The 25,371-nt window shown below is 34.6% G+C and overlaps 1 protein-coding gene across 1 annotated transcript; it reads right to left on the bottom strand.

The window, feature by feature from the left end:
- Window positions 1-6,144: 6,144 nt before the first annotated feature.
- Window positions 6,145-24,510, bottom strand: LOC148612806 (uncharacterized). Its single transcript, XM_088594547.1, has 9 exons — window positions 24,441-24,510; window positions 19,592-19,675; window positions 18,393-18,636; window positions 16,654-16,770; window positions 15,002-15,344; window positions 14,318-14,605; window positions 13,976-14,141; window positions 8,283-8,710; window positions 6,145-7,983 (listed from the first exon to the last, which is right to left on the bottom strand). Exons 2-9 carry the CDS (start codon window positions 19,651-19,653, stop codon window positions 7,424-7,426), a joined length of 2,208 nt encoding a protein of 735 aa, XP_088450673.1. The 5' UTR covers window positions 19,654-19,675; window positions 24,441-24,510; the 3' UTR covers window positions 6,145-7,423.
- Window positions 24,511-25,371: the final 861 nt, after the last annotated feature.

The raw sequence follows: 25,371 nt of genomic DNA, 5'->3' as shown, positions 1-25,371 counted from the left end.
TGAATAAAAGTTCATCATTTCTAAAAAAACGTTTGGTTAAAAGGTAAAACACTGTTCTGACACTCACTTTAAAATTAAAATTCTTGATTTTTGGTCCTATTTTGATAAATCATATCATAGTTTGATTTGGTGAAAACAGTTTTGTCATTAAAATGTAAGAGCACGCTGCATGGTCTTTTGAAGAATTTGGTCGAGCGATGGATAAAATAATATTTTTTTTTATGTGACTCCTGGTATACATTGGACACTGTGACACAAAATTCCTTATATCTTGCTAAATGAAGCTAGATGAACAGGCACTTCTCTTTGCTTTTTATGTTTTCTTCAACGTTTATATCCATATTGTTTTTCAGAAATTGTTTTCTTATAATCCCAAGATGTATGGATTTGTCTACTACGGGCATTTTTGTGGATATTCAAGTGTATTCTTGTTCTGATGAAAGCACATTTCGTTTTAAGGGTTTTGGTAGTATGTTTATTACGACACCCTTTTTGTCTGTGACTGATAGCCTTCCATGTAGGCATAATTGTAGGTCGTATTGAAGTATTATTGCGTAAGTTTTCCATATCTGCTTCGTTATTGGTCCGAGGCTAGCCACATTGGACCGAGGCATAGGCAAAGTCGTCTAATATATTGCTAGCCGAGGAACATTAATTTTGACTCAACCAATACGGAAAAGCTTACGCAATTCTTCCTTAATGACTAATTAGTCCAATACGTCATATTAGCCTAAGCCAATATGGATTTCAACCAGGCCAATATGACATATTGGACGGGTAAAAGCGGTATTGGACGGCTAAATACCGTATTGGACGGCAAATCCCGTATTGGTGCACTTTTGTATTTTGTATTGTATTGGCAGTTTTGATCATATTTAGGCTAATATTCGAACGTTAGCCAATTATAATTACTTAATAAATATCTTTGTGTATAGTCTTCCTGTGCGCTAATTCACACAATGTCATCGGCACGCGCTGTACCATTAGTGCTAATGTTTCCTATTCTATATCCTTAGCCGAATGCCTCATATTGGTCGAGTATCTGGTTGATATACATTATATACAGCTTGCACAGGTTTGTACTTATTCTGTACGGTTTGGAAATGTTCCATTACTACTTTACGGAGCTTTGAGCGTTATCGTCAAAGTCCTTTATCAGGATCCAATGTTTGTTGTTAATACCAGCTATGAATGCTTTTCTCATCATATGGCTATGTATAACGATATCAAATTCGGCTTTTATGATTCTCTATAGGCTTTTTCCACTGGTAACGCGAAGTTTATCGGAGACAATCTCGCCTTATTAAAACCACGTTAATGTTTGTTTTGAATTGCCAAAATGTATTTCGGAGTACGATTTTTAGAATGGCATCTATCATTTTTGCTATGACCGGACGATCTGTAACAAGTGGCTTATTGTTTCGATACTTTATTCTTAAATATAGGTGTTAGCAAACCAATTTTAATTGATACTGGTATATAGCCTAGTTCAAATATCTTGCCAATTAATATAACGAGCAGTCCTTGGATTCTTTGATTTGCAAACAGTATGTATTCTATTGTCAGTCTGTGATTGTCTGGTGATTTCCCTTTATTGAAGGATAGTATTGCCTTGTCGATTTCCTCTTCTCTGATATTGCTGTTGGTTGATTGCTGTACTAGGAAATTTTTTGTCGCTATATTCTTCTACCATTAAGTTATGTCGACAAAAGGTCTATTTCGGATGCTTCCCAAAAGAATACACCAGTGTTTTTTGCTGTTTTTACAAATTCAATTCGCATTCTTTTCTTAAGTCCGTAACACATTGGTTTGGTTTAGATCTTCGTTAATATCTCCTCCGATGATGATTCTATGGTTTTCTCCATTAAGTTCATACAGCTGAACATTTGTCTCTTGATATTCTGTCAGATGTTTTTTTCCTTCATTTTGCTAGAAGATATACTAACACTAAAAGTAAAGTACGGTACAGGTCACAGCATAGTCTGATAAATACCTGGCATACCTCCAATACCTGGTATGCCTTCACAGATTTTGTTATATTACAAATCAGTGTCACTCAGAAACATTATATATTTTAGAGGAAAAAAGATAGATGTATATTATAGCCTTTTATAGTAAAAACTTTAAAATAAAAATATAAATGATATGTTAATTGTTTATCGTTATCACAATGTCACATAGATTTTTAACAGATAAACAATACCATACACGTATTTACTTTCTATAACACATATTATTTCAATGTTAACTTTTGATTTTAATTGAAATCAAATTGTAATTAGGTGTAGCAACTTAAAGTTTTGTAGAGGTGTTTTATCATAAATGGTATATTCAATGTAAAAGAACCTTTAAAAATGTAAATAAAAACTTTTAATATGGGAATCTTTGTGTGCTGTTATATATGAAGATTTCCATTGTTATAAATCAATTTTAACTTTAATTTTTTGTTGTTACTTTAATTTGCAAACAAAAATCCCAGTGTCAGTAACAAAATAACTACATCTCAAATGAATTCTGGTTTTAAATCATAAAGCAACAAAAAGCGTGTTCATACAACTGAGAACACAAAATATAGTTTCCTAATTATGATTTTCAAAAATAATTAATTAAACTTCAAACAAATTAAAAAAAAAAATCAAAATGATAAATAATAAATATATAAATTGTCACAGATATGTAATAATACAATTCAGTTTTATATCAAAATGCCAAAACTTATCAAAGAGTTCTACATATACATGTATGTTCAGCTTTGGGTTTCATTATGTTTATTTGTATTTGTTTTTGTTTTTTTTTTTTGCAATTTAGGTACCGTTTCTTTTTTTAGAAGGTACTTTTTATCATTTTCTTTTATAAAACTATAAGAAATTAAAAAAATTCTGGAGGTACCTTTCAGTAGCTTAGAAGGGCAAAAGTACCTACTACTACCTTTTAATGAAAGGCCTGTATGTTTAATCAAAACAATGGTAAATACACTAATTTATCTACAAATTCTCTAAGAACTAATTGTCTTTGAAATTTTAATTACACATACTTAAAAATTTCGAACCGTAAATTAAAAAAAAACAAACTTAGTTTTAATTTATTCTACTTATATACTAATTCTAAAATACTGAGGTCAGTTACCCGTTCATGAAATTAACTGTTCAGGTAAAACCACTAATATGTACATGAACTTGTTCAGTTAATTAGTCATTTCCTGTTGTATGTTGGAAGCATGTGATGCTGGGGAAATTCAATGGGGTCTTGTTCCTGTCATTGGATGCCAGATATGAGGTATGCCAATTATTTATCAGACTATGCCGCGAGCTGTACTGTACTGTTGTTGTTTTTCTTGATCTCTATATATTGTTTCTAGGCTATGGTTTAAAATCTTAATATGGTCAATTTCCTTACGCCACATTATTGCCATTCCTCCGTATCCTCTTGCCATTCAGGTTGGCATTAGTGGATTGCTCTTATCTTCTTCGTTGTCTGTGGAATTTATTTGTTCATGAAGTTGGCCGATTAGGTGTAGTTGTGATTCGAAGAGCCAATGTTTCTGAAGTAATATTGTTTGTTCAAAACTGGTCCGCATGTTTGCAGTTGAAGGATGTAATTGGCAAGAATGAACTCTGTTGTTGACACCTGCCTTTTCTGTTACTGTAGTGTCTGGTTGAGGTTCCTGTAGCTTAAAAAATGTGTTGGTGGCTGCTGAGTCTGGATAACATTCCAAGGTTGCCAACGGAAAACTGCTAAACATGGCAGAGGCTGGTATAAAGGATAAGGCCGTGGTAATATTGGTAAATTATGATGTAAAGTTTGTGGCGGTCGGAAACGGCGGATGTTGATATAGAGGATGTGGTGGATGCTGCTTCGTTGAGCTATTGATGACATTGCTACTTGCAGCTGATTTCGTAACGTTGTTTTGAATGGATTGCTTTGACGATTCATCATCAAATAAGGCGATTTTGTCCTATTGTTTATCCATTCCGTTGTATACAATGTTAGATAGTTTTGTATGCACTTGTACTTAATTTTGATCCTGTTCCTTTCTCATTTATAAGAACTACGGTGTGTTATCTTGTGTGGTATGTTGATTGCTTATAGACGTTATTCATTGCTACGTCACTTGATTCAAGTCTTCTCTTCAGGATCTTAATTGACTGTTTGTTCGAATTCAAAGTTCCCGGAAATCATAACGACTTAAGTTGTAAATTGACGAACTTAATCTACGAATAAGAAAGCAACTTATGCGTTCTAGTATATGTTGGTGAAACACAAGAACGATTAAATAAACGAATGTGCATTGATCGTACGGGTATTAATATTACCAAATTCCAGACAGCTTTTCAACATTTTAATTAACAGGATCATTCAAACCTCTCAATGAAAGTTCTTATTCTTGAAAAAGAAATACTATCCAATGAACAGTCCTATCCTAAGTAAAAAGCTATCGCAGGGAAACATAGAATAGATACTGCAGTACCTTACGGATGCAAAACAACAGCAACAGTATAGGAAACCTTTCAAGACAATATAACAATATAACAATAACATAAATGTGATATATTTATTTGACAAAAATCCAAGACAGATAAGGAGTCGTGGTCATCGCCAATATACATCACCTAAGATGCATGATGGTCTTCTTCCTTTCATACAAAAGCATCTTGAATAATGATAATTCTAAAGTTCATATGAATGCTGTGGAGAACTACGCAAGAAATGGATTAAACGAAAAAAAGAAGACAATGATTCTCTGTCAGAGTGGGTAATGGCTGTGAGGTCTTTAATTTTGAAATGTATGGAAGTTTTAAGTAGGTCAATGAGTGTCGATGCTACATCAATGTTTAAAGACGCGATTTAGGAAAAACATTTCTACTTTACATGACAAATATGTTGTCGTACCAGCAGACAAAGCCCAAAACAATATTGTTTTTGTCTGTAAAACGTATTACATCGAATGTTTATCATCAGAGGCAGATGTAGGAAATAATAGCAGTAAAGACGGTACAACTAGATACAAATATATAATTCTTTGTAGAGATTCCTAAACAAATTTCCTTTGTAAAAACAATTCCAAATCATCTTCCAAATATACGGAAGAGGATGTTTCAAAATGCTGGAATTTTTTAATAACATTTATATTTGTCCAGCGTGGTGGACTCGTTTTTCAACAAACGGTCAGTATTCCATTGGAAACAAATTGTGATCCTCTATTTGATGACCACTTCTTCATTCTTATTATTAGCTGATCTGATCAAAAAGAAGGAACATCGTTTAATTTCAGCTTTAGTCTCAATTTAATCTCAGTTGCCCTATATAGATGACTTATTATCAATCCTAGTTTCGGGGATTTGATACATCGCATCTTCCCCAAAGAACAGGAGATAAAGAATACTACAGACACTGTGAAGTCAGCCTCATATCTTGACGTACACTTAGAGATCGATGGTTTAGGAAAGCTATTGACCAAAGTTTGCGACAAACGTGATGACTTTTCATTCAGAAGTGTCAACAAAATTGATATGGAGTGTTCATGTCACAACTCATACGTTATGCCAGAGCTTGCCGTAACTACGCAGACTTTTTTGTATTGCGCTAGACATCTTACAGTAAGCTTCTAAAACAAGGTTATGTTGCTACAAGATTGAAGTCATCATTATAGGAGTTTTATGGTCGTCATTATGAACTCGTGGATCGTTACGGTGTATCCATCTGCACCATGAAAACAGAATTGTTTAACGTGTCATAGTTTTCCTTTCCTCTTTCGTCTACCCCGGACTTGACATTTTATGAGCCACTCGGCGGGTGTTTCTAAGAAAGCAGAGGACGCTTACCCTACAGGTGCACCTGGTCCACGCTCCAAGTTTTTAGTGTTGTAGTGGAGTCCAAGTTGCTCATTTACTTTTGTTACTACGTATGCATATTTTAGTTACTTTATGTTCATTTTTTGTGTTTTGTCTGTTTTCCATGCTTGGTGTTTGTCCCTGGATTACATTCTTTTGATTACCACTAGAACCTTGGTCCCATTGATTACCCTTTAACCAAGACGTCTATAGTTTTTTTTCAATATACAAATTTCAGTCATTAGACAAAATAACATTATAACAAAAACTTAAAATTTATTTATCTAACTTGAAGTTTTTTATAACTTACACAACTATACATTCTGTCGGATAACTTTCATTTTCTTGAAAAATGCATTAACATTTTTTTGTTGAAGAGGACAGCTAAGCTTTATTACAATTATCCATATATACATCCAGCTCCATACCAAGGGATATTAAGAGTCTTACAGCTGTACGTGTGCAAGATAGGGAAATCTCAGACACCCGAGAGTAGGATTTGACGGTTCTCTTATGAGGATCCACCGAGTTAGAGAACTATTATTTCTTCCGGAAATGGCCCTTTACGAGTTAGGTCGACCTATGAACGAGGTCACGCGAGTTCTTCTTGACTCGTTTTCTTAACCAATGAAACGTCTTAAAAGTGGCAGCTTCATATACATATTCAAAACAAAGGAAAATTAAACGTCACTATATACTATGTTTCCATAAATGGCGGCGTTCTCTTGGAGAAGCGAACAAAATAAATATGTTTTCATGGAAGAAACAGGTACTTATACTCGTTGAAGAACAAGATCGGGTTATCTTCCACTCGTTATAGAAATTCTTGGTCTTTTCATCCGACGTTCAGTTACGTTTCATTTCTGAAAAGGACTGGAATACTTTAATAACCCATATTAATCTTATATTAGTGTGTCCAATATTTCCTTTTCTTGCATGAGAAAAGCTATGTTGATTATTTTGTTCATTTCAAGTTTATTTTCCGATTAAAATGTTTGAATTGAAATGACCTACATTAAACTGATGACCATGACATATCAATGTCGTCAGTGATACGTCATTACCAGGTGTAAAAATTAGGTCAATTCATAAAGACAAACTGCAGGAAATAATAAATCACCGGCTTTTCTCGATAGAATAATAATTCTAAAAGAATTTAAAAAAAAAGATACTGGTACGATATTTATTTAATTTGCCATTTTCATACCGGGAGGGTGGGTTTTAGAAATCTCGCACAGCTAAAATAGAAATTTTTATGTCTCTTTAGTTAAAAAAAGCTTTAAGAATACTTTTGGGATTACATTAAACTAGAAAAACTTTGAGCAAAGCTCACTAAAGGATATTCCCCGCTCCCAACCCAAGTAACAATAAGGTAAAAAAATAAAGTCGTTTCAGTCCGAAATCGAATCGTACGATATGGTATATCTATACATGACTTGTATAAAGTTTCACTGACTGAGTCAAAACTTTAAGTGGTTGTGAAAAAACAGTAACGAAAAAAAGTGCAAACCTATGCCGTTCAGCGATCGAACAGACACTTTGACCATTCTCGAAAAATTGGGGGATAACAAACAATAAAATAAATCCTAGTATTAGTATCTGTTGTTTTTATATTGTTTATAAATTTGATACGCTTCTTCAATTGGTGGCACCACTATAGCAAACGCAGCGCTTATAACCATCCAGACACGACAAACTGTTAGCCACACAGACAACTGATTTTTTGTTAATACATCGATACTAAGCATGACAGACGGGATAACAATTACAAATACTACTATACTGAAAATAAATCCACCAACAGCAATATGTTTCGCCCTTTTAAAAATCTGCCACATCATTTCAGAAGTTATTTTCGTTTCATCAGGGACAGCAGTAAGTTCTTTCTCGTAGTATTTTCTCCATGGATTCAGAGGATTGTCAATTGCAAGAGTTGCCTCCCATGCTTTCTCGGGGTTTCTTCGTTTATCGTAGGTTACCATGGAGACCAATATAGTTGTTATGGTGCTAACTGCTACTCCGGCTGTGAGACCACTAAACAAACTTACTTCACTTGATGTGTTAATAAAAAAATTTCTAAGACCCCCTTCATGAGCATACTCAGCTGCTACTACAATAGCTGTGAAATCGGCAATCAAACCGCACACACTACCTGAAATAAAAGTTAATAGTCAAAATGGTTATCATGGCGTTTTGTGGCAGAACCAATACTAAATACGTGAATATTATTTTATAAATGAAGGTAGTGTGTTTTAAACTGAGAGGGAGATGAGGTTAACACATGTTTTCAGGGCGTTCTTATCTTGAACGAATGATAAAGTATATGTATATATATCAATAGGAAAATAACGTCAATAGTGCAAGACTGTTTTTTAATTTTTAGGAATAAACTGAAGTACGAGGCATTTTCAGAATAATCTAAGGTATAATACTGACAATAAAACATTCTACCTATTATCAAACCCTTTGATGTCAACTTTGACCAAACCAACACCAGCAATAATGGAGGGACGAATGCCGCTAATCCAGCTTGCAAAGCAAAACAAGCCCATGTTAAGTTCATATTAGAATTTAGAATAAATAGACCAAAAGGAATTACAAATACGGTAATCCACAACAAACACCAGCTTTTATGACGTAACAATACATCCTCGTAACTTCTGAAGGGACCATGTGTCTTGCACGTGTACGGTAGAATTGAATCTTTCTGGTGTTTTACGTCTGTTTCACAAGGACCACAATCGTGAACTGAAATACAGTGACAAGTTTCTTTCTCTGACGTCGTAGTAATAAACTTTACTGATTTTCTTCCTATTTCGTTTTCTCTTTGATGTTTTTCCTTCCCACACAAAATACAAGTTGTATTAGATCTTAATACTCTGGAAGTACATTATTATTTATATATATAATAATAACCAATTTTAGTAACGTTTTTTTTCTAATCATAATTTATAGCTCTTGTCGATAGTATAATTATGTATATGTTTTTACATATTTTGTAAAGTTGTTTTTAAGTCGCTAATATTGTTAGCTACTTCTTGCACTCGTAATATCAGTTCTTAATATTCGCATGAGATTTCCATAATTATATAGTAATACTACACGTAATGCTGTAGATCTGTACCGTGATTAACGCCGTAGCGTCATAGTTCTAGCTTCATACGAGATAAAAATGTACCTCTAAAATTTCATAGACGTGTGTTCTACGTGTGTTTCTTGCATGTATGAGAACAGGAAGTTTACATGAAATGGTCGGCTAGCGTTGAACATTGCCCAATTTCCGATTCAGGCACAGGGGCTCGTTACAAGACTATATAGGTCATATACATATTAATATTAATTGCCAGATATTTAATCTGGTTCCTAATCTGGTTCCCTGGTTAATATCATAAGCGACCCAAAGATCGCTACAACTTACCTCTTTTAAAAAATATCATATACATGCCTATGTATAATTTTTTGCTCGTGTGAGAACGGAAAGTTTATTTTTTAAAGAAAATTCACCGTGCACATTTTGAACAATGAAGGCTGAAATTTTGCTATTTTTAGAAACCTGAATCATTGGCCAAACTGATCCATATCTGGTATTTTGGGGTCATCTGGTATATTAGGGTCATAGAAAACTATTGACCAAACTTTACGACAAACGTGATGAATTTTCATTCAGAATTGTCAATTTTCCTTGCATCTGTGGCAACATCCTCTCTGCACCTGCGTATGGAGTGTTCATTTCACAACTCATGCCAGAGCTTGCCAAAACTACGCAGACTTTTTTGTATCGCGCTAGAATTCTAATAGGCTTCTGGAACAGGGTTATGTTGCTACAAGATTGAAGTCATCACTACAGAAGATTTATGGTCGTCATCATGAACTCGTAGATCTTTACGATGTATCCGTCTTCGCTATGAAAACTGTCATAGTTTTCCTTTCCTCTTTCGACTACCCCGGAATTGACTTTTTATTAGCAACTCGGCGGGTGTTTCTGAAAAAGCAGAGGACGCTTACCGTACCGGTGCACCTGGTCCATGCTCCCACTTTCTAGTGGAGATCCAGTTGCTCATTTGCTTTTGTTACTTTGTAAGTATGGTTTTAGTTGCTTTATGTTCTTTGTTGTGTATGTCTGTTTTCCATATCCGGCCTTTGTCCCTGGATTACATTCTTTTGATTACTGCTAGAACCTTGGTTCCCTTGATTACTCTTTGACAATACATTTAAATAAATATCTTAATATCAAGTCAAATTCACTTTAAAAGGATCAATATATCAGATTAAATATGAAATTTTGTTCTAGGTTACAGACCACCAATTCAACCAATGAGCATTTGGAACGTACGCAAAAAATGGTCCTATGCAGAAATTACCCCTGTTCCTCATAGTGCTGTGAAAAAAGTTCTCATCTTATTTAAAAAATTTAAACAGTTTCTGAAAGGAAAAACATTTCTGTACATTTTATAGGTGCATTTTGCTTCTTGTGATGTGAAGCCTAATCTCCATAATGATTTTTAAATATACCCCTATCTTGTGAAAACACTGGGATTTCCCATGCTATTTATAGACCCTTCACTTCCGGTGACCAGTACTGCACTGCAAGTCTGCTAACCCCACATGCCATTCTGAGGATTGTGAGCTGACATATGTAGAATCATGCTGATATATAGTCCTCTGCAGGTTAAAGTTAAGGTAAAGTCCAGAGAAGCCATTGAATATTGTGAAATTAGCATAGAAGCCTATGGAAAGTGGAATTAGTGGTTTTTAGCCTCTATACTTTTTGCAGAGGATATATTAGGCTTTTAATTTACCAAAATAACAATAAAAGCGGGCAATTTTCAGCTATTTGCTTATATAAAAACCTGTTTGGCAAAAAATTCATAATTTATAATTCCGTACAAACTGATATTATATGGACAATTCATATGCAAATCTATAAACAAATTTAAAGAAAACTTCACCGTATAGTTTTTTGAGATTTTAATGATTATAGGGTAAGGCATTAGAATATTTTTTAAATAATTAATCATTATGGCTAAGATCTTGTTAATATTCAATAAATTATGATCACTTTTATTGATGAAAGAGCTTTGCCGGGCACAGCTAGAGTCAACAGCTGTTTCAAATTAATGTCACATAAATATTCATACTTCTGCACGAAGGGAACAACCTATATTCTAAACATAGTTCAATACTGGATAGTGTCATATGCTGAACAAAGCAACAAAATGAAAACAGAAAAAGCTTGAAGTCTTATAAGGAATTATAAAAAAAAACTTTTTAAGAAAGTATAACCCTAAAATATTAAGGAGTTATAAAATGTTATTGGTTAGCCGTACTGTTTCAACTTTCTTGACAAAAGATTATTTTCATATTTCAATTTGAATATTTTGTCTAAAGGACTTATCAATATATATATATATTCCTCAATGAACTCATTTGAAACATACTTCAAAAGAGCAGAGTTACAGGAGCTGGTATATTTGTTCTAGAAGTTGAACCCTTTCTTGAAGTTATTTCCCTTATCATCAATATCACTTTGAAGTTTGCATATTAGAAGTCATTCAAACGCTCTAGTGACTAAGGTCTCACTAACCACTTCTAACGTTTCCATTACTTTACATGTTAAAAAAGTAATTTTCAAAGTCTCACTGTAAATTCCCAGGACAAATGACATCTTAAAGTTGCATACCGTTGCGACGCTTGGAAAATAAGGCTTCCAAAATCATTATGCTAATGGTACGATGATAGTAGAAATTCTTCACAAAATTTACTTGAATAAATAATACTGAAAATCCACATTTTTACCTGTTCTGCTAACTGACAGCATGGGCCCCGTGCAGGTCCGGGTCCAGAGAATAGGCCTGCAGCAGTGCTAAACTTGTCGTAAAAGGCGACTAAATAGTGCTCAGAACCCTAGCCGGGGGCTAGGGCGCTCTGCCCACAGAGCAACTGGGATGTGTGCTCCAGATGGTGGAATGGGGTACCCCTGGCGTGTTACATGCTGGGGTTGTCAGGCTATAATACGGAAAACCTGACCGCAAACCATAGTGGTGCACCGTGTTGGGAAAGATGCCACGTTCCTCGCACGTTAAAGAACCCTACTGTGGTATTCTCCCGGAGTAGGAACCATAGAGCTCCGCCACAGGAGGCTAAATTGTCCGACCCAACCCACCTCTCCCTATTTCCAGTGGCAATCAAAATTTTTCGACCCCATTGTCCTTGTGTCCCATCCCCTTTTCATTTCATCATTTCATGTTCATTATATCATCAAATTCATGTTCGTCGTCTGAATATAGCTGAAATATTGCTGCTCTGACGTTAAACCCCAACAAACAAACAAACTGACAGCATGGAGGCAAATTACTCACACATGTAAACAATATTCATACACTTTTGTAGTTAATTACATATATGATTTTAAAGTACACATTCTCAGCTTTATTTTGACTACTTTTAATTATATTACACACAAATAATGCACTTAGACCTAAATCAATTTGGATTACCTCCCTTACCCCAGGTCTACTACCTAAAAGAAGAATTGATTAGCATTGAATTTATGTAATGTTACCTATTTTCCGATTCAAACACTAGGCTCATTAACTTGACTATATATAAGTCATATATATATTATCAGGACCCCGATATATCTATATATAGCCATTGCAAGTTGTTTCATTTGGTTCCGGGTAGTTGAACACATTCGGGTAATCACGGTTAGGAAAGAGAACGCAATCAAATCAAGGGAACTAAGATTTTAGCTGAAGTCACCCGATTTTACAGCATAACGCATTCGTGCCATTTCGGATGTTGCAAATAAGAATATTCGACGATTAGCGTTTGAAAATCTTTGATTTTGTATGATATCAATCGTACAAAAAATTAGGAATCATATAAGTTATAACCGATAAAATCTGTACAAACTTTATAAGCAATTATCAATTAATCTATCAGTTTATAGGCTTCTTTTCATAAACGTTTACACGATAATAGCCTAAGAGGCCTAGCAAGGTAAACTTTATATCAGAAAGTCTTAGTGGCCTAGAAAAAGCACAAGTTTACATGAAATAAGCCTATTGATCTAGAAAATATCGCATTACACGAGCATAGGCTAAGAGTTCTAGCAAAATACAAGTTTACATGAGAATAGGTTAAGTGGCCTTTCAAATTAAAATACAAGATTAAATGAGAAAAGGCTTAGTGGCCTAGCAAAAATACAAGTTCACATGAAAAAGGGTTTAGTAGCCCAGGAAAATACAAGATTACATGAGAATAAGCTTAGTGGCAGGCAAAACACAAGTTTACATTAGAGAAGGATTAGTGGTCTAGCAAAATAAAGTTTACATGATGATAGGCTTAGTGGTCTGGCATATTCAAGTTTACATCATAGGAACAATCATTCAGATATAAGTGTCAATCTATTTCAATAGGCGAAACGCCATGTTCATCGAATTCAACGTATGCTAGTGTTTACTGTAAATAGGAATACTCTTTAGTGCTAATAATTAAATAGTTATGTATCAGATTGGTGTAAGTACCACTATCTTTATTCATTTAAATTCAATGGAAGTGGACAAAACCATCGTGGACCGGATAAGGTGAAATGCGGCAAATAAGATTCGGCTTGGTGTTGATGTCAAATATATTTAATTTACTGGGTGCGAGTTTGAAAGCAAACAAATTTTACGGAGACGTTTCAATTAGTATTTGCATTCCTATTTGTTTTCATGTGCTCACATAATTGATGTGCACACAAAATAAAATAAGATGTTGACGCTAATGTTATGAATGTAATTGATTCATTCCAGAACTAACTCATTTGTTATCAGAAAATATGAATTTGAATAACTTTTTTAAGTGGTTAGTCGTAAGTTATGTAGCATCGTAGTAATTAAGCTTCTTTCATAATTTTATTGTCGATTTCGACAAAACTGTATCCTTCCTATAAATGATAGATGTTAGTTATTATTTTTACCAAAATAATATGAAGTTAAGCGTTCTCATTTTCATTTTATGACCAATTTACAGATGATGTGCAGAATACTTTTTTTGCCACAGAAATTTTAACATCTTTTTAGAATCACAAAAGCACTAATGAAAATTCTTGAAGTTGAACGCGGCACAAGTTACATGATTAAATGAATGAAACATACCTGAATGGTTTAACGTACACTTTATAAATATCATAGACGATGATAGAGGAAATTGCCATGACCTCCCCAGATCCAGTCGACATTAGTGCCATCGTCAGCATTGTAAGGAGAAGGTAAGCCCCAGTTGATCCCATGGTCTGCTCCATTACAAATGGAGTTATAAACCCTACAGTGGAAAATTCAGTTAGTTCAGGTAGATAATTCGAAAACACAATGATGAAATGATTTTATTATTATTTTTTTTTCACCTTAATCTCTGAAATAATCCAAGAAATAAATGCAGTCAGCATTTTTCAAAGATGTAATGAAATGTAGAAAAACGTACTGTAGGTTTAAAATTACCCGACTCAATATCATTGATACTCAGCAGTTCAGTTCCATTCTGATAGCTCATAGCGAGGTAAGTAAACGACGTCGTTAAAGTTATGGTAACCGAAATCCCGAACCAAAGAAAAGCAGCAATGATAAAACCAACAGCACCCTGTTCGGGCTTGGCTGCTATTCTACTCTGCCAACTAGCCTGATCACAGAAATTAAATGTAGTTTGAGAGAAGAACAAAATGACAAAAAACATCAGTGCTGGTCTGGACCTGAAAGTCAGGTACGAGTTGCCAAGATTTCCATTTGGTCCTGAAAAATTAGAGGTGAATACAAATGTAGTTGGGTAATTAAATATCAAAGGTACCCCGTGCATGATTACACGGTACATGTATCTAAATTTGAGAAACGGTCTAAGGAACAGAACATTATCAAAATTTCGTACAAACCTTAAACCAGCAAAGGTTTCAGTTTTATGATACATTTTAAACTGTAGTTACTGTCTGAAAAATAGAGTATTCTAACTTATCAGAGACCTTACTTTATGTAGACCTATGTACGTTAACATCTGACACATTTTTTGTCATAAAAGTGAGCCTATTTTAGAGTAGTTATTAGTACAGCAGTTTTTTTATCATGCTTCCATATACTTTTCGTTATTCTCATATTCAAACGTCTTTCTCTATAATGTAATATTGATAGACTAACCTTTAACGCAGGATAATGCTGTGTATATCCTGTCTATGGAGGATGGGGAATCAGAATCATCATTTGCAATGACACTGAAGACGTATATCATTACCGATATGAATGTCAAAGCAGTGTTAAAATATGATATATAAAAAGTCGTTCCTAGACCACCAATCATACAGTATGAACCAAATAATGCTGCTAGAAGTACAAGCAGCATTTCATCCGATATATCCTTTACCAATGCTGACACAGCTGTTTTTGCTGCGATGATAAGACCCATTATTACAATGAGGTTCGTTGAGAGTGCTATGCAACAGTACAGTATGTGGGCAGGTTTTCCAAAACGAGCATAAATTACCTGAAAGAAAAACAGTATTAAAAAACTGAATGAATGACAATTCGATATACTAAGTCTTTGTTGTTGGTGGTTGAAAGATTGCTATTGCATGGACACACAACAGGTAATATAATCTCTCGTTTATTTTATAATAATTCCAATCTAATTAGCATATGCCTTTTTCGTACATTATAACTGGTAATTCACCTTTTACAACCTCAGCAATGACGGCTTTTACAACGATCTAAAACAGCAATTTTTTAAAGATTGAAGTTATAAATACTATGAAACTGACAACCATGTCACGTTATCTGTTGAAAGCCGCCATTTGCAATGTCCATTTAAGTTGTCAAATGAGAGCCTTCAAGAAAACGATATATATATAGTTGTCGAATAAAATTACAACACGACTAGATATTTCATTTTGTATATTTCACAAGTACTTTCACTGCTTGCGCAGATCTTCAGGTGAATGAATACATATAGTAAATTGGTAACGTTCTTGTGACGTTACGTTATAATAGAACAACATAGGAACGTTAAAAATAGAAAACGAAAGGAAAAATAAAAAAAAATGAGGGCGCGGTAATTTTTTTTATTTTTCCTTTCTATAAAATGAACATAGATAGTGATTCTCTAAGAGAACTAAAAGAAATAAATTTTATTAAAAAATTCAAGGCGGCATTGAATGGACATTAGAGAATTAGTGGCTAGTTATAAATCTATATTTAGATTGTCTATTTATACAATTTATTTTTATACTTTCGTTTTCTATTTTTAACGTTTAACCCAAGCAGTGAAAGTACTTGAGAAATATGTGAAATACAAAATGAAATATCTAGTCGTGTTGGAATTTTATTCGACAACTATATATATATATACACACATATATAAGGTCTGCGGAGGGAAAGAATTTGTTCCATTCAGCACTCAGGTCAACGATAAATGATAGTCCAATAGAAAACAAAACAAAACAAAACAAAAACAAAAACAAAAGAATGGTATTAGTTATAATGAATGCTGGAAGGTACACATCCTCTACTAAACTTTAAAACATGTACTCAATGGTGAATGAGATGGATAGCAATACCATCGATACGTTTATGAGTATGTGAAATGACTTAGACTAAAAGAGGATTTCGACTTGCAAAAATATATAACATCATATATTCTGGATGGTGCATGAAAGCAGAGGTGGGAGATTAATTAAGAACAATAATGTAGACATACTTAGCACGATATGAAATTGGGTTGTGACAAAACAAAAACAAAAACAAAACAAACAAATATGGTGTCAATGTGACGCCATTATCGAATAAAGTTAATTTACTTGTAAGAATGTTTTAGCTCCTGGTGCCCGTATTTTCAGTGTTATCGACAGAAATGGGAACATCTGAATACCAGTTACAACACCAATCGAGAAGAACAAGGATCCTCCTAAACCATGCTAAAACACATAATTAAACATCAACATTTTACAAAGCACCAATATAATACTCAGGGATGGTTTCAGAATTTTGTGAAGGGGAGGCGTAGTATTAAAAGGAAACCAGATTATGACATGTTTAATGAAAATTGCCTTATTCAATACAATATTTAGCAGATTACGATAGTTTTTGTTTCGTTTATTGTTTTTTTAAAAAAGGAGGAGGCATAGTCCCATTACGTGCTCATAGCCAATTACTTCAGACACTTATCATGCCTTTAATTTTGCCCATTCGTTCACACAGAGTGCTGCCCCGTGCAGGTCCGGGTGCCAAAAGAATAGACCCGCAACAGCGCTAAGCTTATCGTAAAAGGCGACTAATAGTGCTCAGGAACCAAGCCGGGGCTAGGCACTCTGCCCACAGAGCAACTGGGATGTGTGCTCCAGGTGGTGGAATGGGGTACCCCTGGCGTGTTACATGCTGGGGTTGTCAGGCTATAATACGGAAAACCTGACCGCAAACCATAGTGGTGCACCGTGTTGTGAAAGATGCCACGTTCCTCGCACGTTAAAGAACCCTGCTGTGGTATTCGATAGGAGTAGGAACCTTTGCGCTCCGCCACAGGAGGCTAAATTGCCCGACCCTACCCATCCCCATTTTTCTAGTGGCAATCAAAAATTGTCGACCCTGTTATCCTTGTGCCCCATCTTTTTTTCATTTCATCATCATTTCATGTTCATTTTGTCATCCATTTCATGTTCATCTTCTGAATATAGCTGAAATATTGCTGCTCGGACGTTAAACCCCAACAATCAATCAATCAATCAATCACACAGAGTGCTTAAAATAAGATACTGCCTTTTTATCTAAAATTTTATTCTAGTAACGTTAAGGACATAATTCCCTCAAAGCATACACTAGTTGGTACGTATGAATATAGTTTCTGCATGTATGTGAGACGAACCAAAACATGAGAGATTTGAAATGACGAGTCTTTTTTTTTTTATCAATATTGAAAACTCGAATGTCCCGTTTTTTAAACGGGGAAATAAAAAAAAACAAAATGACGAAAAAAAAAAATGACTCTGACGATTTCCAAGATATTCTACATAATTTTACATAAGGGGAAAGTGACAATACACATATTGCCAATTTCTTTTATGTAGTGTTTTGTCAAGCTCCACGCAGCGACAGTAGTTGTGCGTTTCCTCTCTTACTAATCGCTGCAGACAGGCCTATCGCAATTCTCTGAGGTTATTAAAATCATGCGTTGTTTGACAATCGGATAACGTCGCATCAAATCATTCACTTTTTCCGATTCTACAATATTCTTGCATTTTCTGAGAGGGCTGTCTGCAGCGTCTAGAGTCAATTTTGAACGTCAGACGCTGTACTAGAGTCAATTTTGAACATCAGACGCTGCTCGGAGCTTGGTGTTTTTTATGTTTTTTTTTTGGTTACAGAGTGTTGTTTCTGTTTGCATTTTCTTGCCTTTATCTTTTTCCACAACTACCGTAGTTCTGACTTCGAATAAACCATGGTTGCTCTTGACTTTACTTTGACAAGACTTTATTACCGATTTAAAGAAAAAGAAATTTTAAAATACACTTCTTCAATTATTCAATTTTCAAGAGTAATATACTTTTCTGATGTTAGTTGCTGCTTGTAAAAAATCTGCAGGCCAAAGCATCTGTGACACCACCGTAACAGCTGTAAGGCCAAGGCTAATCCGTCCTCCTGCATCGAACGTGCTATCTAGGTTGACATACTCATGAAACACTTTACGTCTGATGTAGTTACGGAGGATAGCCAAGATGAGAGACAACCCACCAAATCCAAACAACATCAACATTAGACCCTCATGCTTCTCCAGGATGGGTGCCAAACTAAATAGTACACACCAAAAAGTATGAGTGTTAGTAGAAACGTAAATGATACTAGATGAACGTATGAAGACTTCAAAAACGTAAATGGTTTCTTGGAATCTCTATTTAATCATTTGTTATAATCCATATATAAGTAAGGCTGAAATACCAATAAATAATACTTGTATACAATCATATAAAGAGTATGTAAAGTATCATGGCATATTTCAATACAAATCATGCTATATCACTCGGCCTCCTGTTCGCCAATTATAACGAGAAATGCCGTACCTGACAAAAGATAGAAATTCATTCATATTTTGTAATGCAAATCTATAGCCATGATAACATAATGAAAAAATATTATAAGTTTTCATAACAGATTTTGGGTACCTTCCCAAGATTAACTGTTAAAAAAAGAGGTCTTCTAAAATAAAAATCAAAAACTGCCAGAAGTAAGCTGAAATGGTATTATTGTAAGAGAACAAAACAAAAAAACAAAAACAAAAAGCAAAAAAAAAAAAAAAAAAAAATATTTAAATTTATAAATAAAAAAATTAATAAAATAAGTGTACCTTTTTCTGCTCATTTGACTATGATTTAATTTATATAGTTTGTGCCTGAATTTGAAATAACAGCCAGTTGGAGCAGAGGAGAGAACCAGATCCCATGTGGATCTGAATCTTTTCGGTTAGCTTAACAAATATTGAATTTATTTAAGTACGAATGCACTACCACCTACAATAATTTTTTTTTCAAACAAGTTCCACCTTTTATTTTCAAGTTTTACAAAAAATAGACCGGGTCAATTTTGTGTACGAAACAATGCACTTAAATTGCATCTATTTAGTGCAACCTTATGCATAAAACAATCTCGGAATTGAAAATAAAACAAAAACAAAACCAAACAAGTAAAAAAAAAAATGAAGATATCACAAAGAAATGCGGTTATAGTTATCAATCAACAATTGTTTACCCGGAGCTTGTTGTATTCAGCAGGTTGTGCAGTTTACAGGAATAATTCATCGATGAAGACATCTTAATTGTTTCAACAAACTGGCTACAATAGATGAAATGCAAACAAATATACGATTCCTTAAGTATGACAAAAGCTTAAATTAATAACTGAACAGATGTGGGGAATACCAGCGAGCTTGTGATGGTCAATAAGAAGCATCTTACTATTTTCTGTCAAGAGAATTTACTTCATTCTTTGTGCGAGTATCAAAGTTGACCGGGTATAGTAAGGCTTCGCTTACTTTCGATCTTGCTTCATCTACTGTTTTTTTTCTCGACTAAATAAGGCTTTTATTTGCAAGTTAGTAAAATACCCCACTCTATTTCCACAAGGTTATATGATAACGTTATTTTAGTCAAAGTAACATATTTCGTATCGTTTTACTTTATGTGTTATAATAATAATAATAATAATAATAATCATTAAATATCACTATAACAATGAAGTTAAGAAAGATAGCACTTTCTGAATATCTGTAACACCCTTTATTTCGTGTATTATAAAGCTAGAACACCGTCGCGTATATCAGAAAATTTGACAGTCTTTGTGGATATAAACCACTAAGATCCACTGAACTCGTGCATACCACAGTGTTAGCCAATCAATTGCACGATATGAGTGACGCTAACAATCAGCTGACTATTCCTTGTTGTTGTCATATGCATTTCGTACTGTTAAACCTGGTTTGCATTCATATGTGGAAACCACATTTACAAAGACTAAGCATGTAACAGACTTAGTCCATGGCCAATATCATACTCACGGCATGTGTGCTTACAATCGATTCTAGATATAAACAACCAGTATTTCTAACTCTTTGTTTTTTCATGTAGGATAGAAAACATGTTTGGCTTTATTTTCTTCTTTTTTTCTGAAAGACAGTCGGCAGGCTTTTTAATTATTATTTTTTTTTAAATTACAAATAAAAACTTTTGGGTATGGGTCTGAAGATGGTTCGGTAGGGTGATCGAAAACATAACAAAAGCGTATTGATGTATAGCATATAGTGCTGTACAAGTTTTAGACCAGAACCTAACAATGAATTATTTTTTGTCGTAATTCCATCTGAAGAAATTGTAATTTTTTCATCCAAAAGCTTTCCCGAGATACTCTTTTACTTTTTGACCAGTTGTTGATTATGATCTATGATCGTAACACCGATGTTGTAGAGATCCTCGTGGATGTGCCCGGCAAATCTAAGATGGCGACTGAGAGGGAGGTCTGGTTTACATTTGCAGTCATTGCGATGACCATTCATGCACCTGTTGAAAGGTTGTTACGTTTCGCCACATCGGCACAGGAGAAGGTATATGGTGTTTTCGGTTTTGCAAGTCACGTTGCAAAAATGCCGTATTCTTCTCAAGTGCAGTAGCCTTTAAACGTTTGGGTGTGCAGTATCTAGGTACAGGTCTTACATCTTTTATCTCCATATGGTTGATACCGGCCCATTGTATTTGGTTGGGCTGAGATGAAATCTCTGCTCTTACCAGGTCATCTTTTAGACTCCTAGGTCTACGGAATATCAGAACAGGTGCCTCAGTAAAGACTTTGGAGAGCTTGGGATGTTCTTGAATGGCTTCCCAATTTGAATGTAGTAGCTGCGAGAGTTTCCCAAAGGCTTGATGGTAAGTCAGCACAAAAGGAACCCTTATGTTCTTTTTTTTTTGGTTTGTACTCGAGTAGGTCATTTCGACTAATGTTGTTAGCACATTCAAATCCCCGATCTACGTCTGTTGATTAGTAGCCAGCCGATAACAAATGACCATGGAGTTCATCTAGACGTTTGTTAGTGGTATCGTCAGATGAGCAAATGCGCCGAATTCGGAGTGACTGGTTGTATGGTATGCCTTTATTACAATGTTTTGGATGACAACTATTGAGAGGCAAGTATTGGTGACCATCAGTTGGTTTGTTGTGAAGATCCATTGATATTTCACCGTCTCTTACAGACGTAGTATTATCCAAAAATGTAATTTTAGTGTCAGAAATTTCATGGGTGAATTTGATTGATGGATGAGCGTTGTTGGCATGTGCGATAAAATTTTCTAAATTCCATACTAATATTCGCCATGTTGGTTTCTACGGGACGATTTGTTTACAAACGAAGTTCGTAAGTTCCCGTCGAACTCCGGTGACAATCGTCTGCTTGATCAACTTCTCGGTATTGTACGTTGTTCGCGTAAAATAAATCCGAGATATCCGAAATAACGCCGAAATGCATTCTGGGTTCTTCGGTTTTTGGACAAACCATTTAAACGTAAACAACATCTCCTAGCAACCCGATCACTGTAAACATGGCCGACTTTTTACAATGTAAATATTGGCACCGAGAATTAAAATCTGACCGGAATTTAACGATTCAATGTTTAGGGAGAAGCCGTTTGGCTAAACGAATGAGCAAGTCATTTAAGACAATTTAAACGACGGTAGGTGTCAATTAAGTTGTAGAAAATATTTTTATTCAAATTTTAACAGTATGTTATTTATGTGACGCCGAGTATAGACTCATTCCATTTCATGTCGACATCATTGATGACTCAAAACCAAGAGAAAGGTTTCGCTAAAGATGTTGAAATTATTTATTTTCAAATTTACCCATGAAGATGTTTGCATATGAAAGAGCTTATTTTGTTCCAATAGCTGTATCATTGATTTGTAGGTAGTGTCCGTCGTTGAAAGTATGGTTAGTACACTTCAAAACTAAAGTAAGTAAATTTACTAGGCAGTCAGTAGGGGGTCCAAAATATCTCGCGAGTCCCAAGCTTCTCTACAAGCTCATCGTGTGGGATATTAGTATAGAGTGGAGTGACATCAAGGGAGACCAGAAGTGTTCCTGGAGGTAAATGATTCATTGATTCTATTTTTTCTCAAATAACCTGTGGTGTCTTGTTAGTATGACGGCAGTTTTAGAACAAGGGGCCGAAGATGGTGATAAAAAAAATCAGAAATATTTTCGGTCGGGTGACTATTAGCAAAAACTACGGGTCTCCCAGGAATATCTTTTTTTGTGAATTTTAGGCAGAAGATAAAGATGCCCGGGTCTTGGATCCTCTGGTTTTAGGTATTCTAACTGTTCTTCACTAATGCTTCCGTCCTTGCAATTTTGTTCAGTTTTGAAGTGATTTTTTTACTAAAGGATTTAGTAGGGTTGCTTGGTAGACTTTAATAAAATCTTTCATCCGAAAGTTGACGCATTGTCTCTGAGATGTAGCTATTTTTGTCCATGACTACTATAACACTGCCCTTGTCTGTTGATTTTATAAAGGTATCGTCACGGTTTCTCAACGATTTCACTGCTTTTACTCATCGGGTATGATGTTGAAGAAAGATGGTATATAGTTGTTGGATAAGTGCTTGACATCTGATTTTATTTTGTCAATAACATTTTCTGGCGTGGCACATTTATTCGATTTAGGAATCCATGGATTTTTCTCTCTGAATTTTTTAGTGTATTGATCACTTTCTTTCGGTTGGTGTCAGAATTATCAGGGTCCACATCCTGGTCTTCTTGATTAAAAGCAAAATGTTCTCTGAGTCTGAGGGATCTAGCAAATTTGTTTAAGCCTTCTTGCAGTTGAACTTCATCTTATAGTTAGGAGTAGGTAAAAAATTCATACCTTTAGATAAAACTGTGGTTCCAGTTTCAGATAGAACAAAAGATGAGAGGTTGAAACGATAGTTTTATCAACGATGTTAGAACTGTCAAATTTGCAAATTGATACAGGGAATATAATGTAAGATTAAAAGGTCTGAAAATTTTCCAACGATGTTAGAACTCAATCAGAACTACTCGGCCATTTCCGATACACTAAAAATAATCTCAGATGCAGAAAGGAGAATATCATCTTGAAAAAAAAAATGCCGGAATTGAAGTCAAAGGCTCAAAGAGTAATCAAGGGAACAAAGGTTCTAGCGGAAATCAAAAGTAAGCAATCCATTCACAAAGACCAAACATGGATCAAGTAACTAAAATAATACATACAAAGTAATAACAGCAAATGAGAGCATGGACCAGGAGCACCGGTAGGGTAAGTGTCCCCTGCTTTTCTAGAAACACCCACCGAGTTGCTATTAAAAAGTTAAGTCTGGGGTAGACGAAAGAGGAAAGGGAAACTACGACACGAGGAACAAATAATTTTTCATGGTGTAGATGGATATATCGTAACGATCCACGAGTTCATGATAGCGACCATACAATCTATGTAGTGATGACTTCAATCTTGTAGCAACATAGCCCTGTTCCAGAAGCCTAACTGTAAGAAGTCTAGCGCGATACAAAAAGTCCGCGTAGTTACGGTGAACTCTGGCAACGTATGAATTGTGATATGAAAACTCCATACTTAGGTGCTGAAGGGATGTTGCTACAGATGAAAGGAAAGTTGACAATTCTAAATGAAAAGTTATCACGTTTGTCGTAAAGTTTGGTTGTTAGTTTTCCTTTACCATCGATCTCTGAGTCTAGATCAAGATGTATGGCTGAAAGTAGTTCTATCCAACAGGTGGCGCTAAAAATTTTGTAAGATATCTTTATAAGTAAAGAACAATTACTAAGTAAAATTCTATATAATCAAGTTTAAATACTACAGATAACAGACAAAATATGTGGCAATATCATATGTCAATATTTTGAAGATATAAGCCATAGTATGTTTAGTAAGCCTAGATCTAACTTTCTAAAGGACTCAAATGGTTGAAAAGTAATTTGAATATTCTTTCAAAAAGCAACTCTACTTAGGCGCAATTTAGTTTTAAGATTTTCAATGTTAAAACAAAACACACTATGGTTCTTCAATATACACAACCTTACCTGAAGGTTGCAAATCGACGAAGTTCATGAATAAATATGTTTTTATCTCATTTGTGGTCGAAGCTAATAAATCAATGATCTACATATCATACGTCCAGCTGGCTACCTGGAGTTGTTTGATTTTCAATACATTGTACAGAGAAACCTGTCTAATCTGAACTATTGTTGGATTAAAAGGTTTGTTTGTTTAAAACATGTGTTCTTTTCTTGCTGGTTCACATTGCGCTGGCAAATAACAACAAAGAACTAAAGAAGATGTTTGGTGTAGACAGATTTATAGCATATTGAGAATATCCGGTTAAGAAGTTTTCACTCTATAAAATGTAAGATGATCAAATTTTAAAGCTTTTGTTTGTCATATGAATCGTTTAAGAACTGATCAAAATTGAAAAGCTTTGAAAGAGTAATCAAGGGAACTAAGGTTCCAGCGGTAATCAAAAGACTGTAATCAAGGGACAAAGACCAGACATGGAAAACAGACATACAGAACAAAGAACATAAAGTAACTAAAATCACACATACAAAGTAACAAAACCAAATGATCAACTCGGACTACACTAAAAACTGGGAGTATGGACCAGTTGAAAAAATAAAATAAAACAAGGGCCATGTATACGTTTGATTGAACTTAAATGCTACAGTTTATCAAAAAAAAAATATCCATATTTTGCAACTTCTGTTAACAACGTTCAAAGTTGATTAACAAACGGTTAATATCAATTTTTCATTGTATTTTATTTCGTTTATTTCAACCAAGAAAACTGATCTCTTTATTGTTCTCTAAACTGAAAGGTTGGACATCAACAGCTGGACAAAAAGTTAATTATCGTTGATGATTTTCACGAAAGGCATTTTTGACTCGTGTTGCATGATAAGATAAAGAACTCAGACGTAGCAATACCGATGATGCAAACGAAGAACTAGAAACGCC

This window comes from Perna viridis, chromosome 7, assembly GCF_037379345.1.
Source record: "Perna viridis isolate PV_CMFRI_1.1 ecotype Kerala chromosome 7, ASM3737934v1, whole genome shotgun sequence".
Lineage (NCBI taxonomy): Eukaryota > Metazoa > Mollusca > Bivalvia > Mytilida > Mytilidae > Perna > Perna viridis.
The sequence above is the reverse complement of the archived record's forward strand: the minus strand, read 5'-3'. Positions and strand labels throughout refer to the sequence as shown.